Below are 16,340 nucleotides of genomic sequence, written 5' to 3'. Positions count from 1 at the left end.
GACCCCGCAGTAAGTGCCGTGATTTTACCAGTCCGGCCCACTTGGGAGTAGATTTTTCTCCCTGTGGCCCCCAAACTAAAATGAGTTTGACACCCCTGCTCTACACATTTAAATTTGACTTGATTTTAACTAACTAAAAAAAAAACATAAATTACTGAAAAATGAACAGTTTTACTTTATTACACAATGTATATAAAACAATCAAGAAAATCAACAGAAGTGCAATTATTGACGTAAACGGATACATTTGTCCTGGGCCTGAGGTTAAAGTGCATCCGGAAGTGGACGCTCCTCTATGGGGTCTTGGGGCACTAGGAGGTTAACCCCTTTACACCTGTTACCCCAGGTGGCCCTTGGCAAAGGCCTAGTACCTGACTGCCCCTAGCCCGGGATATGGTGAAGACTCAACGGCGGTGCAGGCGGAAGACGGTAGATTTTAAGAACTACCACAACGGCTGCGATGGCGGAGGAAGGCTGCAGCAGAAAAGGTTCCCTAGTCGTCTTGGACTCAATACCAAATACCCAATCTTTTTCAATATATTTTTATAGTCGATGCTGTCAATCGTTTCCTTCAATAACATACTGAAAGCATATCACTGAATAACAATTTACTGAGTAAGCTTACTATTACAGTTATTGCCACGGCCTTAGGGTTTCGCCCCACTTGAACAAGAAACATTGCAACCTAGTTGAGGTGTGGCAGAGCTTAACCCTACCTGGTCTGTGCCCGGGTTTTGTGTATTTAGAAGATCTCATAACCACAGGGGGGCTTATGGCACCAAGTTGGCATTAATAAGCAGTCGCGCTTTATGCCACCCAATTGTTGAGGGTTCACAGCCTGTCAGCATGCTATTAGGTGGCATCCCCGATAGCTGACTATTACTGAGAAATACCCTTTGTTACAAAACTACCCAGAACAAACTGGATAGACCACTCTGGAATTTGACCCCTGCCCGCAGCAGGACAATGAGATCTGAACAAGCTTAGCATCGCTATATCAAACGTACAAAACACTACTCCGCCCTGGCCATGCAGCCCTTTTCTTACGTGAGCTTACCAGCTATAACATCTTCCTGGCTAGTTTCCTAGAATCCTGATGGTGTGGAACCTTGGCAAGCGACTACTTTTTTGTTGTTGTCTGAAGCAGCCGGGCCACAGTAGGGCTTTCCATGGTGTAGCTTTATCTCACTATTCTTGAATAAGATACAAAAACCAAAACCAGTGAAGTTGGCACATTGTGTAAATGGTAAATAAAAACAGAATACAATGATTTGCAAATCCTTTTCAACCTATTTTTGATTAAATGGACCGCAAATGCTTAATTTTAGAAAACTGGAAAACTTTATTTGTGGCAAATATTAGCTCATTTGAAATTTGAAGCCTGGAACATGTTTCAAAAAGTGGCAAATAAGACTGAGAAAGTTGAGGAATGCTCATCAAACACTTATTTGGAACATCCCACAGGTGAAAATGCTAATTGGGAACTGGTGGGTGCCATGACTGGGTATAAAAGCAGCTTCCATGAAATGCTCAGTCATTCACAAACGAGAATGGGCGAAGGTCACCACTTTGTGAACAAATTCATGAAGAATTTGTCGAACAGTTTAAGAACAACATTTCTCAACGAGCTATTGTAAGGAATCTTGGCATTTCATCATCTTCGGTCTGTAAATTCAGAAAATCTGGAGAAATCACTGCACGCAAGCAATAAGGCTGTAAACCAACATTGAATGCCCATGACCTTTGATGCCTCAGGCGGTACTGCATCAAAAAGCAACATCAGCTTGTAAAGGAAATCACCACATGGACTCAGGAACACTTCAGAAAACCGGTACAAAAATATTGGTATCGGGAAATCACTAACACCGAGCCCCCACTGGCAGAAATATGGATCGGCGACTATGGGGCATAATCCTGCCCTTCTGGAAACATAAGGGAGACCACCTGTAGCAACCACAGGGGAATCACACTACTCACCATATCTGGAGAACTTTCCACCCGCATCTTAATCTCCACCATACCTCGGCACCGCTGTTAAGAAGTTGGATATAATTCCCATCCTATTCACCGTAGAGGATATCTTCGCCATCACCATACCGAATAAATAATATGGTTCAATATGACAGCAAAAAAAGTTATTTTGATTAACCTCGAATACACGGGGAGGAAAAAAACATCCACCTTGAGAATAACCTTAATTAGAAGAACTCCCTCCCTTTACAAGCAGAAAGGTCAAACTATTCCAAATTTGGTTCATTATTTGTATGCTGACTATTCCAACCTTGCACAAAATCCACCTCGTCCAACAGGCGCTAAATAAATGAGTGATAAGGAGGAAGCTGTCAGCAAATCTGGAAGCACTGTAGCATTTCGGAAACAAGTCCCGTTCTGCTGATGCTCACGTTTCTCCGGTAGAAGTCATCTGTTAGTAAATAAAAGGTTGAAGAGTAACATATTTTGTGCCGGCATGGTTATATACACCCTGTACATTTACACACATGAGCTATAGAGAAAACCGTTTTGTACATAATAGTTCAGTCGGCATTGAATAGACTCATGCAGAGTATATACAAACCCCGTTTCCATATGAGTTGGGAAATTGTGTTAGATGTAAATATAAACGGAATACAATGATTTGCAAATCCTTTTCAACCCATATTCAATTGAATGCACTACAAAGATAAGATATTTGATGTTCAAACTCATAAAAAAAATGTTTTGGGCAAATAATAATAAACTTAGTATTTAATGGCTGCAACACGTGCCAAAGTAGTTGGGAAAGGGCATGTTCACCACTGTGTTACATTACCTTTTCTTTCAACAACACTCAATAAACGTTTCGGAACTGAGGAAACTGATTGTTGAAGCTTTGAAAGTGGAATTCTTTCCCATTCTTGTTTTATGTAGAGCTTCTGTCATTCAACAGTCCAGGGTCTCCGCTGTCGTATTTTACGCTTCATAATGCGCCACACTTTTCCGATGGGAGACAGGGCAGGACTGCATGCGGACCAGGAAAGTACCCGCACTCTTTTACTACGAAACCACGCTGTTGTAATACGTGGCTTGGCATTATCTTGCTCAAATAATCAGGGGCGTCCATGATAACGTTGCTTGGATGACAACATATGTTGCTCCAAAACCTGTATGGACCATTCAGCATTAATGGTGCCTTCACAGATGTGTAAGTTACCCATGCCTTGGGCACCAACACACCCCCATACAATCACAGATGCTGGCTTTCGAACGTTGCGCCTATAACAATCCCGATGGTGATTTTCCTTTTTGTTCTGGAGGACACCACGTCCACAGTTTCCAAATATAACTTTAAATGTGTACTCGTCAGACCACAAAACACTTTTCCACTTTGCATCAGTCCATCTTTGATGATCTCGGGCCAAGAGAAGCCGGCGGCGTTTCTGGATATTGTTGATAAATGGCTTTCGCTTTGCGTAGTAGAGCTTTAACTTCCACTTACAGATGTAGCGACGAACTGTATTTAGTGACAGTGGTTTTCTGAAGTGTTCCTGAGCCCATGTGGTGATATCCTTTAGAGATTGATGTCGGTTTTTGATAGGGATCGAAAGTCACGGTCATTCAATGTTTCCGGCCATGCCGCTTACGTGGAGTGATTTCTCCAGATTCTCTGAATCTTTTGATGATATTATGGACCGTAGATGTTGAAATCCCTAAATTTCTTGCAATTGCACTTTGAGAAACGTTGTTCTTAAACTGTTTGACTATTTGCTCACGCAGTTGTGGACAAAGGGGTGTACCTCGCTCCATCCTTTCCTGTGAAAGACTGAGCATTTTTTGGAAGCTGTTTTTATACCCAATCATGGCACCAACCTGTCCCCAATTAGGCCACACACCCATGGGATGTTCCAAATAAGTGTTTGATGAGCATTCCTCAACTTTATCAGTATTTATTGCCACCTTTCCCAACTTCTTTGTCACGTGTTGCTGGCATCAAATTCTAAAGTTAATGATTATTTGCAAAAAAAAAAATGTTTATCAGTTTGAACATCAAATATGTTGTCTTTGTAGCATATTCAACTGAATATGGGTTGAAAATGATTTGCAAATCATTGTATTCCGTTTATATTTACATCCAACACAATTTCCCAGCTCATATGGAAACGGGGTTTGTATTATATTTGTGTATAATTCATACAATATATAACAAATCCCGATTACCATGTACGATATTACATTATATATAACAGCTGCAGCAAAAGAAAAAAATGGGGCAGCATAAAATAACAGTAGATCCAGCAGAACATATATATTATAAACAAAGAGAGGTAGCTAAATAAAAGGCAGTGCAATGATTTAAATTTAACAAATATATATATATTTTTTAATTCCTGGATCATATATATATAAAATAGAATAGAATAGAAGTACTTTAATTATCCCTGGTGGAAATTCAGCATATGAATTCTCATTTTCCATTAGGCCCGGTGCAATTATTTCCACATGGCGATAAAACAGGCTAAACATTAGCCGTAAGTCTCATGACCCCAACCTGCTGAATATATAAAGAGGCAGACCTCACAGCCAGAGCCGGTGTTCCAAACAGCACTTAGCATTCAGCTCCATCGAGGCTGCTTGGCTCCGAACAACAAAGACCAGAGGGAACGTTCTCTTCTGGCACAAATGTGAGTACCAACTGTTTTGTTGTTTTTGTTTTTTTCTGGAATCACATGAGCTCACTTTTTTTTTGTATTTTTGCCATCATGTTGCTCCATTTGTGTTATGCAAGAAGAGCTAAAGAGATTTAAGTCACACTACTTTCCATTGTGACTGAAATAACTTTGTTCATTAATACTGAACTGTGAAAGGACCAATTATTCACCCTGTTTTGAACGTTTTTTAAGCAGATACTGTTAGTGTGGGTCCAATACTACTATTATTGTTATATAGCTGTAGTAGGAAAAACTGACCAAATAAATGATATATTGATAATATACACCATTATGTTGTTATAAAACCCTATAAAATATTAATTTAAAAAAAGTATGTCACCCATACTTTTAAAAAGTTTAAAAAAAGAAATAAAGTATGACTACAAATGTGGGGTGGGTTCAAATTCAGACTCATGTGTTGAAACAGATAACAGTTGGGCAGTTAGCAGAAATTATCTTTGCATGGACACTTCCTCAAATTCCACGTCTCGCTTATATCATACCTACAATCGTGGTCAAAAGTTTTCATACACTCAATTGTGGCCAAACTGCTCAATTTTTGTTCCATCCGACATCACATGGAATAAGATAAGACCTTCTGGAGGACAGTTCTGTGGTCAGATGAAACAAATAAATTAGCTGTTTGGCCACAATATGTTTGGAGAACAAAAATTGAGTCCTTTAATCCCAGGAACACCACACCTACCGTCAAGCATGGTGGTGGTAGTATTATGCTCAGGGCCTGTTTTGCTGCCAATGGAACTGGTGCTTTACAGAGAGTAAATGGAATCAGAATCAGAATAGTTTTTTTATTGCTATTGTTTGAGAACGGGTTCACAAACTAGGACATTTTTTCGGTGCAATCGTGCAACATAAAACACATAACACAGAATAGGTAATAAATTGAGCTGTAACTGAGCTATCAGATCTTGTTATTGTTCATGTGCCTGATGGCCAAGGGGAAAAACTGTTAATAATAATAATAATAATAATAATACATTTTATTTATAAGGCGCCTTTCTGGGCACTCAAGGACACCATACAAAATCAAAACAATAAAATCCATTCGGATAAAAACAACAATAATAACAACAAAGATAGATAAGATAGGATGATTACAAAGAATAAGCAGTCCGGAATATGTGTGTTTTGAGTCTTGACTTGAAGAGGGATATTGAGTCCAAGTCGCGAAGGTTTGGTGGCAGGAGATGTGGGTCTGGATGGACTGTAGTCTCCTGCCTGAGGGGAGAGGGGAGAATAGTTTGCAGCCAGGGTGAGAAGAGTCAGTAGTGATCTGACCCACATGGCTCCTGGTCCTGGGGGAGAACAGGTGCTTATCCTGGACTGTGGCGCCGGGGGACCTAATGGTGATGGAGGAGGTGAGGATGGACTCGATGATGGCTGAGTAAAACTGCACCGGCATCTCGGTCGGCACCTTAAGTTTCCTCATCTGCCGCAGGAAGTACATCCTGTGCTGGGCCTTCTTGATGAGGGAGCTGATGTTTGGCTCCCTCTTGAGGTCCTGGGTGATGGTGGTGCCCAGGAAACGGAGGGAGTCCACAATGGAGACGGGGGTGGGAGAGTCAATCAAAGTGAAGGGGGATGGTGGGGCTGTGATTTTCCTGAAGTCTATGATCATACAAATGGGACAATGAAAAAGGAGGTCTACCTCCAAATTCTTCAGGACAACTTAAAATCATCAGCCCGGAGGTTGGGTCTTGGGCGCAGTTGGGTGTTCCAACAGGACAATGACCCCGAACACACGTCAAAAGTGGTAAAGGAATGGCTAAATCAAGCTAGAATGAAAGTTTTAGAATGGCCTTCCCAAAGTCCTGACGTGTGGACAATGCTGAAGAAACAAGTCCATGTCAGAAAACCTACAAATTTAGTTGAACTGCACCAATTTTGTCAAGAGGAGTGGTCAAAAATACAACCAGAACCTTGTGGATGGCTACCAAAAGTGCCTTATTGCAGTGAAACTTGCCTAGGAACATGTAACCAAATATAAAAATTGCTGTATGTGTCATGATCTGTGGTCTAGATCATGTTTTGTTGAGTTATTTTGTGTTAGTTTTAGACTCTTTTAGTTTCTGTTTGACACCTCCCTAGTTTGGTTTGGTTGCCATGGCAGCTTATTGTTTTCACCTGCCTCTGGTGTTCGGGACGCTCACCTGTGTCTAATCAGAGGCACCATTTAAGCCTGCTTTTGCCAGTCAGTCGGCCTGGCGTCATTGTTCGATTCATGCCGTGTCCACTTAAGTTTTGTTACCTTGCCAAGTAGTCTTGCTAGTTTCATGCCACAGTTCCCAGAGTGTTCCAGGCCATAGTTTATCCCAACAATTTAGCTTCAAGTGCGATCTGCACCTTGTTCCTTCGCCTTGTTTTACATTTTTTTGTTTTGTTTTGCTTTTTATTTATTTAGACTTCATTTAACCAGGTAAAAATCCTATTGAGATCAAAGATCTCTTTTCCAAAAGAGACCTTACCATGAATTAATTAACGTGGACCCCGACTTAAACAAGTTGAAAAACTTATTCGGGGGTTACCATTTAGTGGTCATTTGTTCGGAATATGTACTGTACTGTGCAATCGACTAATAAAAGTTTCAATCAATCAATCAAACCTGGCCAAGAGGGCAGCAGCAAGGTTACATTAAAAACAGTAAACAACACATAAAACATCAAATTTACAACATTAAAACTTGCTCATATGACACATGTGCATACAGACAAGGTAAACTGCAATCCTTTCACAGAAGCTTTAAACTCATTCAATATAACAAGGGTTTGAAGTTGAATTTTCAATTGTAAGTTATTCCAAGGCTTCGGTGCTGAAAACCTAAATGCTTTCTTGCCCAGTTCAGTTCTTACTTTGGGGACGACAAATTGCAGAACATTAATTGAACGAAGATTGTGACTTCCTTGTTTCTTTGTTAAAAGACAAGACAGATAAGATGGAGTGATACCCAGAATTTTTGTACCATTTTGAGTTTTTGTTCAAGATTGAATAATGTCCCTACCTGCAAGTCCTGTCCGGAGTGATCCGTTTGCATTCCGAGGGAACAAACTTCGCAGCAAGCTGCGACCCCCCCGTCGTGACAGTATGTATACTTTCGACCCAGCAGATTTGGTCACATTTTCACTAGACCCATAATAAATTAATGAACGAACCAAACGTCATGAATGTTTTTGTGACCAACAAGTATGTGATCCAATCACTCTATCACAAAAAATAAGTGTTGTAAAAATTATTAGAAACTCAATACAGCCATGACCATCCATCATCCATCTTTTTCCGCTTATCTGAGGTCGGGTCGCAGGGCAGCAGCCTAAGTAGGGAAGCCCAGACTTTCCTCTCCCCAGCCACTTCGTCCAGCTCTTCCTGAGGCGCTCCCCAGGCCAGCTGGGAGACATAGTCTTCCCAACGTGTCCTGGGTCTTCCCCGTGGCCTCTTACCGGTTGGACGTGCCCTAAACAGCTCCCTCGGGAGGCTTTCAGGTGGCATCCTGACCAGATGCCCGAACCACCTCATCTGGCTCCTCTCGATGTGGAGGAGCAGCGGCTTTACTTTAAGCTCCTCCCGGACGGCAGAGCTTCTCACCCTATCTCTAAGGGAGAGCCCCGCCACACGGCAGAGGAAACTCATTTCGGCCGCTTGTACCCGTGATCTTGTCCTTTCGGTCATAACCCAAAGCTCATGACCATAGGTGAGGATGGGAACCTAGATCTACCGGTAAATTGAGAGCTTTGCCTTTGGCTCAGCTCCTTCTTCACCACAACGGATCGATACAGGGTCCGCATTACTGAAGACGCCGCACCGATCTGCCTGTCGATCTCACGATCCACTCTTCCCTCACTCGTGAACAAGACTCCTATGTACTGGAACTCCTCCACTTGGGGTAGGGTCTCCTACCCAACCCGGAGATGGCACTCCGTGAGAGAACCATGGAGTCGGACTTGGAGGTGCTGATTCTCATCCCAGTCGCTTCACACTCGGCTGCGAACCGATCCAGTGACAGCTGAAGATCTTGGACAGATTAAGTCATCAGGACCACATCATCTGCAAAAAGCAGAGACCTAATCCTGCAGCCACCAAACCGGATCCCCTCAACGCCTTTTACTGCGCCTAGAAATTCTGTCCATAAAAGTTATGAACAGAATCGGTGACAAAGGCCAGCCTTGACGGAGTCCAACCCTCACTGGAAACATGTCCAACTTACTGCGGACCAAGCTCTGACACTGATTTTACAGGGAGCGGATTGCCACAATCAGACAGTTCGATACCCCGTACTCTCTGAGCACTCCCCACGAGACTTCCCGAGGTACACGGTCGAATGCCTTCTCCAAGTCCACAAAGAAAATGTAGACTAGTTTGACAGCCATGACATTAGGTTCTTTTGACCACGACTGTATAAAACCTATATGTCATGTAAATGGATTGATTGATTTATTTTTCTATACTTACAATAGATTATGCATGTCAGCACTAGGATGTATGTCTCTTCCAAAGATCACACGGATTCACTGCTGAATAACTCGTTCACTTCTATTTTTGCAGCACAGGTTTGCTGTGACGATGGATGTGGTTCTCTGCCTACGGATTCTTCACAATGGGAAGCACCACGCACACCTAGATAGTGATGCATTTTGATTGCTTATTTTTATATCAGAGTATTTCCCACAACCATCTCAACTTGGTATAAAAAAAAAACCTCTGTTTGGAAGCTCGGGATGGACTTCACATTAGCCGCCTTCGCCGCAGGCAGCACCACCGTGGCTCCGTCCTCGCTGTCGGACATGTCCGGTCACATGTGGCTTTTGGTGCTGGGCTTCATCATCGCCTTCGTCCTGGCTTTCTCTGTGGGGGCCAACGACGTGGCCAACTCCTTTGGCACGGCGGTCGGATCTGGAGTGGTCACCTTGCGGCAGGCCTGCATCCTGGCTACCATCTTTGAGACGGTGGGCTCGGTCCTACTGGGGGCCAAAGTCAGCGAGACCATTCGAAAGGGCATCATCGACGTCCAAATGTACAACGGCTCTGAACATGTCCTGATGGCGGGATCGATAAGTGCAATGTTTGGTAAGTAATCAGTAGATGTGGGTCAAAGCCAATATATGGCAAGTCTTAAAGGCCTACTGAAACCCACTACTACCGACCACGCAGTCTGATAGTTTATATATCAATGATGAAATATTAACATTGCAACACATACCAATACGGCCGTTTTAGTTTACTCAATTGCAATTTTAAATTTCCTGCGAAGTGCCGTGTTGAAAATGTCGCGGTAAGAAGAAGCGTGCGTTTGACGTCACTGGTTGAAGCGGACATTATTTTCCAGCCCGATCCCAGCTATAAGAAGTCTGCTTTAATCGCATAATTACACAGTATTCTGGACATCTGTGTTGCTGAATCTTTTGCAATTTCTTTCAATTAATAATGGAGAACTCAAAGTACAAAGATGGAGGTGGGAAGCTTTTACCCTTTAGCCACAAAAACACAGCCAAAGCTTTACTATGGATCAGAGCGGTCAAGCGAACATGGATTCCGACTGAGAAAATTGCGGTGATAAGTCGCCTCTTGCCAGAGACATCAGCGGAGCTTCCGTCCTGCTGCAGCTGCCGTTACTTCCCTCAGGGACTCGAGCGTCAACACACCAGTGGCCACACCCCTCCGACTGTCAGGTACTATTTAATCTCACTAAAACACTAGCAACATAATGGGCAGATAAGGGATTTTTCCAGAATTATCCTAGTAAATGTGTCTAATAACATCTGAATCGCTCCCACTGCAATCGCCTATTTTTTTTAACGTTTTTATTTTTTTTTCTAGTCCTTCACTCTAAATTTCCTCATCCACAAATCTTTCATCCTCGCTCAAATTAATGGGGAAATTGTCGCTTTCTCGGTCCGAATAGCTCTAGCTGCTGCTGGCTATGATTGTAAACAATGTGAGGATGTGAGGAGCCCTACAACCCGTGATGTCACACGCACCTCGTCTGCTACTTCCGGTAAAGGCAAGGCTTTTTTATTAGCGACCAAAAGTTGTGAACTTTATTGTCGATGTTCTCTACTAAATCCTTTCAGCAAAAATATGGCAATATCGCGAAATGATCAAGTATGACACATAGAATGGACCTGCTATTCCAGTTTAAATAAGAAAATCTCATTTCAGTAGGCCTTTAAGTAAGTCTCAAGTCTTTTTGTCCCCAAGTACAACTCAAGTCTCAAGACAAGACAGATCGACTCAAGTATAAGGTCAACTACAAAACCCAAAACTAGTGAAGTTGGCACGTTGTGTACATGGTTGTTAGGTTCAAACACTGATGAAATCAATTACACAGACAAGAAGCAAGGAATCATGCAGAGACAGAGTTCAATTTTGCTCAATTGAGGAGAGACTTTTTTCGGGCTGTACTCTAGTTACAGATCCAAACTATGCTCTAAAGTCCAGGCCACGTGCTTCCTCTATTAATTTGGGAGGTCCATGGTTACATCACTGAAGCTGTCGCTGAAAGAGGGGGGTAATCTCAACAGCCCCAGTTAGACACAATATATGACTATTAATGAAATGCAAATGTGTTGATACTGATGATATCGCCCTGTCTACTTCACGGCACTCGATGTTCCCTTGGCAGTCAGCAGACCGATTCAGGGTCTGAAAACACTGATACGAGACGACTTGCTTTGCACTGATAGAAAAAGTACAACTTCAGCACAATTGATAATACTTATAGCAACAGCCCTTAAGCATAAGGGTTGTGTGATAATATATACATAATTAATCTAAAAATTGTATATAAAAACAGAATACAATTATTTGCAAATTCTTTTGAACTTATATTTCATTGAATACACTGTAAATACAATATATTTAACAATCAAACTGGAAAATGTTATTTTTTGCAAATACTAGCTCATTTGGAATTTAATGCCTGCAACATGTTTCAAGAAAAGCTGGCACAAGTGGCAAAAAAGACTGAGAAAGTTGAATTATGCTCACCAGACACTTATTTGGAACATCCCACAGGTGAACAGGCTAATTGGGAACAGGTGGGTGCATGCTTGGGTATAAAAGCAGCTTCCATGAAATGCTCAGTCATTCACAGACCATGCACTTTGTCTTTTTTTACAGGCTCTGCTGTGTGGCAGCTGGTTGCATCATTCCTGAGGCTCCCCATTTCTGGAACTCACTGTATTGTTGGCGCGACAATAGGTTATTCCATGGTAGCCAGGGGTCCCCATGGGATCAAATGGGTTGAGCTTCTCCGCATAGGTGAGTATAAAGTATACAGTACGCAAATTAAAAGTGTGACGTAAAACTCATGGTTATTATTGTCCGTTGCCGTCCAAAGTGGCATCCTGGTTCCTGTCGCCAGTGCTGTCTGGTATATTGTCAGGATTTCTCTTTTACTTTCTCCGCAAGTTCATTCTTAGGAAGGTATGGCAACTCTTTTTAAGTGTTTTAAGGGCTAATTGCTGATTGACCTGAATATAAGACAACACCCCTTTTTTTTTTAAATAGAATAATAAAAATACTGGTGGATTGCAACTCCAAATTAATTCATAAATATCAACTGCTTAAAGGCCTACTGAAATGAGATTTTCTTATTTAAACAGGGATAGCAGGTCCATTCCATGTGTCATACTTGATCATTTTGCCATATTGCCATATTTTTGCTGAAAGGATTTAGTAGAGAACATCCACAATAAATTTCGTAACTTCCATCCATCCATCCATTTCCTACCGCTTATTCCCTTTCGGGGTCACGGGGGGCGCTGGCGCCTATCTCAGCTACAATCGGGCGGAAGGCGGGGTACACCCTGGACAAGTCGCCACCTCATCGCAGGGCCAACACACTTTGGTCGCTAATAAAAAAGCCTTGTCTCTACCGGAAGTAGCAGACGATGTGGGCGTGACGTCACGGGTTGTGGAGCTCCTCACATCCTCACATTGTTTACATTCATGGACACCAGCAGCAAGAGCAATTTGGAATGAGAAAGCGACGATTTCCCCATTAATTTGAGCATGGATGAAAGATTTGTGGATGAGGAAAGTGAGAGTGAAGGACTAGGGCATGGGCCGGTAACCTTTTTGGCTTAAAGAGCCATGAAAGCCAAATATTGTTAAATGTATTTCTGTGAGAGCCATATAATATTTTTTAACACTGAATAAAACTAAATTTGCGTAGTATTAAGTAAGACCAACATTTTTAGTGTATAATACATAACTTATCTTTTTAATAACATCGCTATTCTGAAGCTAACCAATAATAAATACAATACTTATTACCATTAATGTGATTTCTTGAGCAGGTGCGGTAGAAAACGGATGGATGGATCAAAATGCATGAAAATATTTTGAACGTTATTTTTAACACTGTGATTACCAGCGGAATTATTCATTACTTATCGTGTTAAGCAATGTCAGCCCCGATTTATCTGAGAGCCAGATGCAGTCATCAAAAGAGCCACATCTGGCTCTAGAGCCATAGGTTCCCTACCCCTGGACTAGGGGGAAAAAAATAAGAAATAAAATAAAAATAAAAAAGACAAGGGCAGTGGGAGCAATTCACATGTTATTAGACACAATTACTAGGTTAATTCTGGAAAATCCCTTATCTGCTTATTGTGTTACTAGTGTTTTAGTGAGACTATATGGTCGTACCTGTACAACCTGAAGGTCGGCCCTGCACCTTTCTTCAGCACCAGTCGACAAGTGGTGGCGATGCCCATCTCTGCCCTTCGCAAGGGACCCTCTTCGAAACACGATCTTTCGAAATGATCGATTCATAATACACTGTACTTCGTGTGTGTGGTCCAATCCAGCCGTGTTCGCTTGACATCTCTGTTCCATAGTAAAGCTTGACCGTCATCCTTCGGGAATGTAAACAATGAAACACTGGCTGTGGTTGTGTTTCTAAAGGCGGCCATAATACACCGCTTCCCACCTACAGCTTTCTTCTTTGATGTCTCCATTACTCGTTGAACAAATTGCAAAAGATTCAGCAACACAGATGTCCAGAATACTGTGGAATTATGCAATGAAAACAAATGTCCTCTATAATGCGTGACGTCACGCGCATACGTCATCATACCGTGACGTTTCAGCAAGATACTTTGGCGGGGAATTTAAAATTGCAATTTAGTAAACTAAAAAGGCTGTATTGGCATGTGTTGCAATGTTAATATTTCATCATTGATATATAAACTATCAGACTGCGTGGTCGGTAGTAGTGGGTTTCAGTAGGCCTTTAAGAGTTATTTGGTAGCTCTTGATCACTATTATCGGGAAATTGCCATCATCACGCCTCTCCGGTTGGTCGCTAACTGTTTCCCGAACTTTTTGTTTGTGTTTCGGCCGCATCTCACCAAGTTACTGGTGTGTGTGAGTAGGGACTTCGCTACTTTTATTGGGATAGGAATTCCGTTGGTACAACCAGGTATTACGGTACCTTATTTTGATATTGCCGAATGAACCGGTTCAACACTTGAAGGGAAATCAAACACCAAAACGGCACTCAAAACCGACTTAGTCAAACTGCCTCTTGGAAATGTTACAATTTTCCATGCCAACAAAGCAAGTATGCCTGATAGAAGAAACTTGAAGGTGTGGAAAGCCTTCAATTTCCCAAAATGGGCAAGATAATGTTAATTTTCACAAGCTCATTGATTAGCATTAGCAATTTTACATGGCAATTTCAACCTTTGGCCTTGTGGTTAGAGTATCCACACTGAGATAGGTAGGTTGTGAGTTCAAATCCCGGCCGAGTCATACCAAAGACTATAAAAATGGGACCCCCTGCTTGGCACTCACCATCAAGGGTTGGAATTACCAAAAGGATTCCCGAGCGCAGCCACCGCTGCTGCTCACAGCTCCCCTCACCTCCTAGGGGGTGGAACAAGGGGATGGGTCAAACGCGGAGAGTAATTTCACCACACCTAGTGTGTGTGTGACTATCAGTGGTACTTTGACTTTAAGATGCACATTACAATCAAATAGCTGGGGTGTAATAAATACTTACAGGATGAACACTTTGTAGGGCTCAACATAAGACTACACTGGCACAATTCCGCTTAATGGCTAAGATTACTTCTTATCTAGGTAACACACCGTAGTCTATACACTACTGCCATCTAACGTCTTGGTATTGCAACTGCATGCACAGTCTTCTTTATAATACTTGCAAATGAAACTCAAAAGTGGAAGAAAACAAGTTATAACAACTGGACTGGACTGATTGTATTATCAAAAAAATAACATTGATTAACATACATAAAAGTACCGAAAAGTGTTACCATTTGTATCGACTAACAGGTACCAGGTTTAGGCACCGTAGCGGTTCAAATGTGAAAGCTACACAGTCCTATGTGTGAGTGACAGGAAGAAAAACTGTGACACACTTGGGGAAAAGTCGTTTTCTCACACCTGTTGATCTATATCTAGAATCTCTAGACCCAGTCTATAAGATTTTCAGACTTTTTGCCAATAATTGTTTGTTGTATTCAGGTCAATGTGGCAATTGTATTTTTTATATTTGATAAAATGCAACATTAAACTGTTTATAACCACTATTTTAAATGTGGTCTCACACCCAATTTGCATTCATATATTATATTTGTTTGACCCTTTCGGCAGGCTGACCCCTTGCCCAACGGTCTCCGAGTTCTTCCAGTGTTCTACGCCATCGTTGTGAGCATCAACCTGTTCTCCATTATGTTTACAGGAGCACCAAGTGAGAGATACTACACACCACACCCAACCCAATGCCTTTTTTAAGTGTAAAGGGAGATTAAAATGTTTTTTTTACATTTAGATGAGTGATTCTCGGACTGTGGTACACGGGCTCTATCTAGTGGTACACTAAAGAATCACAAAATGAAATATTCAAACACTGTGTTTCTGCTCGAACCGTGTGTAATTTAACATTCGGCTAAAATAATGATATACTAGTTTAAATACAAAAACTCTGCCTTGTTTTTAATGAATACTTAGGCCTACTACATTACTGTATTTTATGTTGGTCATTATGGGGGTACTTGGTTTTCTAACTTGGTACTACGTGAAAAAAGTTTCAGAACAACTTATTTATATGAATTGTGTTACTTGCTGTTTGTTATTAAGTAATTTGCGTGCTAATTTCTGTTATTAAAATCAGAAATACATAAGAATCAACTCAACAAAAATTAACACAGGTCCATTTCTCCATTCATCAAGTATAGCTCCTCACGATATTATTTTTAATACTTTTAATACTTTAATACTTTTAATAATTGCTTTCGGTCCCCTAATGGGGGGGGGGGGGGGGGGGGGGGTTGCCCACATCTGAGGTCCTCTCCAAGGTTTCTCATAGTCAGCATTGTCACTGGCGTCCCACTGGATGTGAATTCTCCCTGCCCACTGGGTGTGAGTTTTCCTTGCCCTTTTGTGGGTTCTTCCGAGGATGTCGTAGTCGTAACGGTTTGTGCAGTCCTTTGAGACATTTGTGATTTAGGGCTAAATAAATAAACATTTATTGATTGATATATACCGCATGTTTCGGACCAAATGGCACACCGGGTTATAAGATTTAATGCCGATAAGCGGCTCTGTTCAGGTCTATTTTCACACCAAAGGCGCACCAGAATATAAGGCGCATCATTTATGATTTTTTTTTCT

General features: G+C 41.7%; 1 protein-coding gene across 2 annotated transcripts in view; it reads left to right on the top strand.

The window, feature by feature from the left end:
- Positions 1 to 4,547: 4,547 nt before the first annotated feature.
- The window catches only part of slc20a1a (solute carrier family 20 member 1a), a 31,008-nt gene continuing 19,215 nt past the window's right edge, over positions 4,548 to 16,340 (top strand). For both annotated transcript variants that reach the window (XM_061905028.1, XM_061905027.1), the window contains exons 1-5: positions 4,548 to 4,658; positions 9,243 to 9,764; positions 11,817 to 11,957; positions 12,037 to 12,122; positions 15,321 to 15,417. In XM_061905028.1, coding sequence (XP_061761012.1) covers positions 9,416 to 9,764; positions 11,817 to 11,957; positions 12,037 to 12,122; positions 15,321 to 15,417 — 673 coding nt within the window. In that variant the 5' untranslated portion in view covers positions 4,548 to 4,658; positions 9,243 to 9,415. The remainder of the gene's footprint in view (positions 4,659 to 9,242; positions 9,765 to 11,816; positions 11,958 to 12,036; positions 12,123 to 15,320; positions 15,418 to 16,340) is intronic.

The sequence above is a fragment of the Nerophis ophidion genome, linkage group LG07 (assembly GCF_033978795.1).
Source record: "Nerophis ophidion isolate RoL-2023_Sa linkage group LG07, RoL_Noph_v1.0, whole genome shotgun sequence".
In the NCBI taxonomy this organism is placed as follows: Eukaryota; Metazoa; Chordata; class Actinopteri; order Syngnathiformes; family Syngnathidae; genus Nerophis; species Nerophis ophidion.
This window is presented reverse-complemented; position numbering and strand designations above follow the sequence as displayed.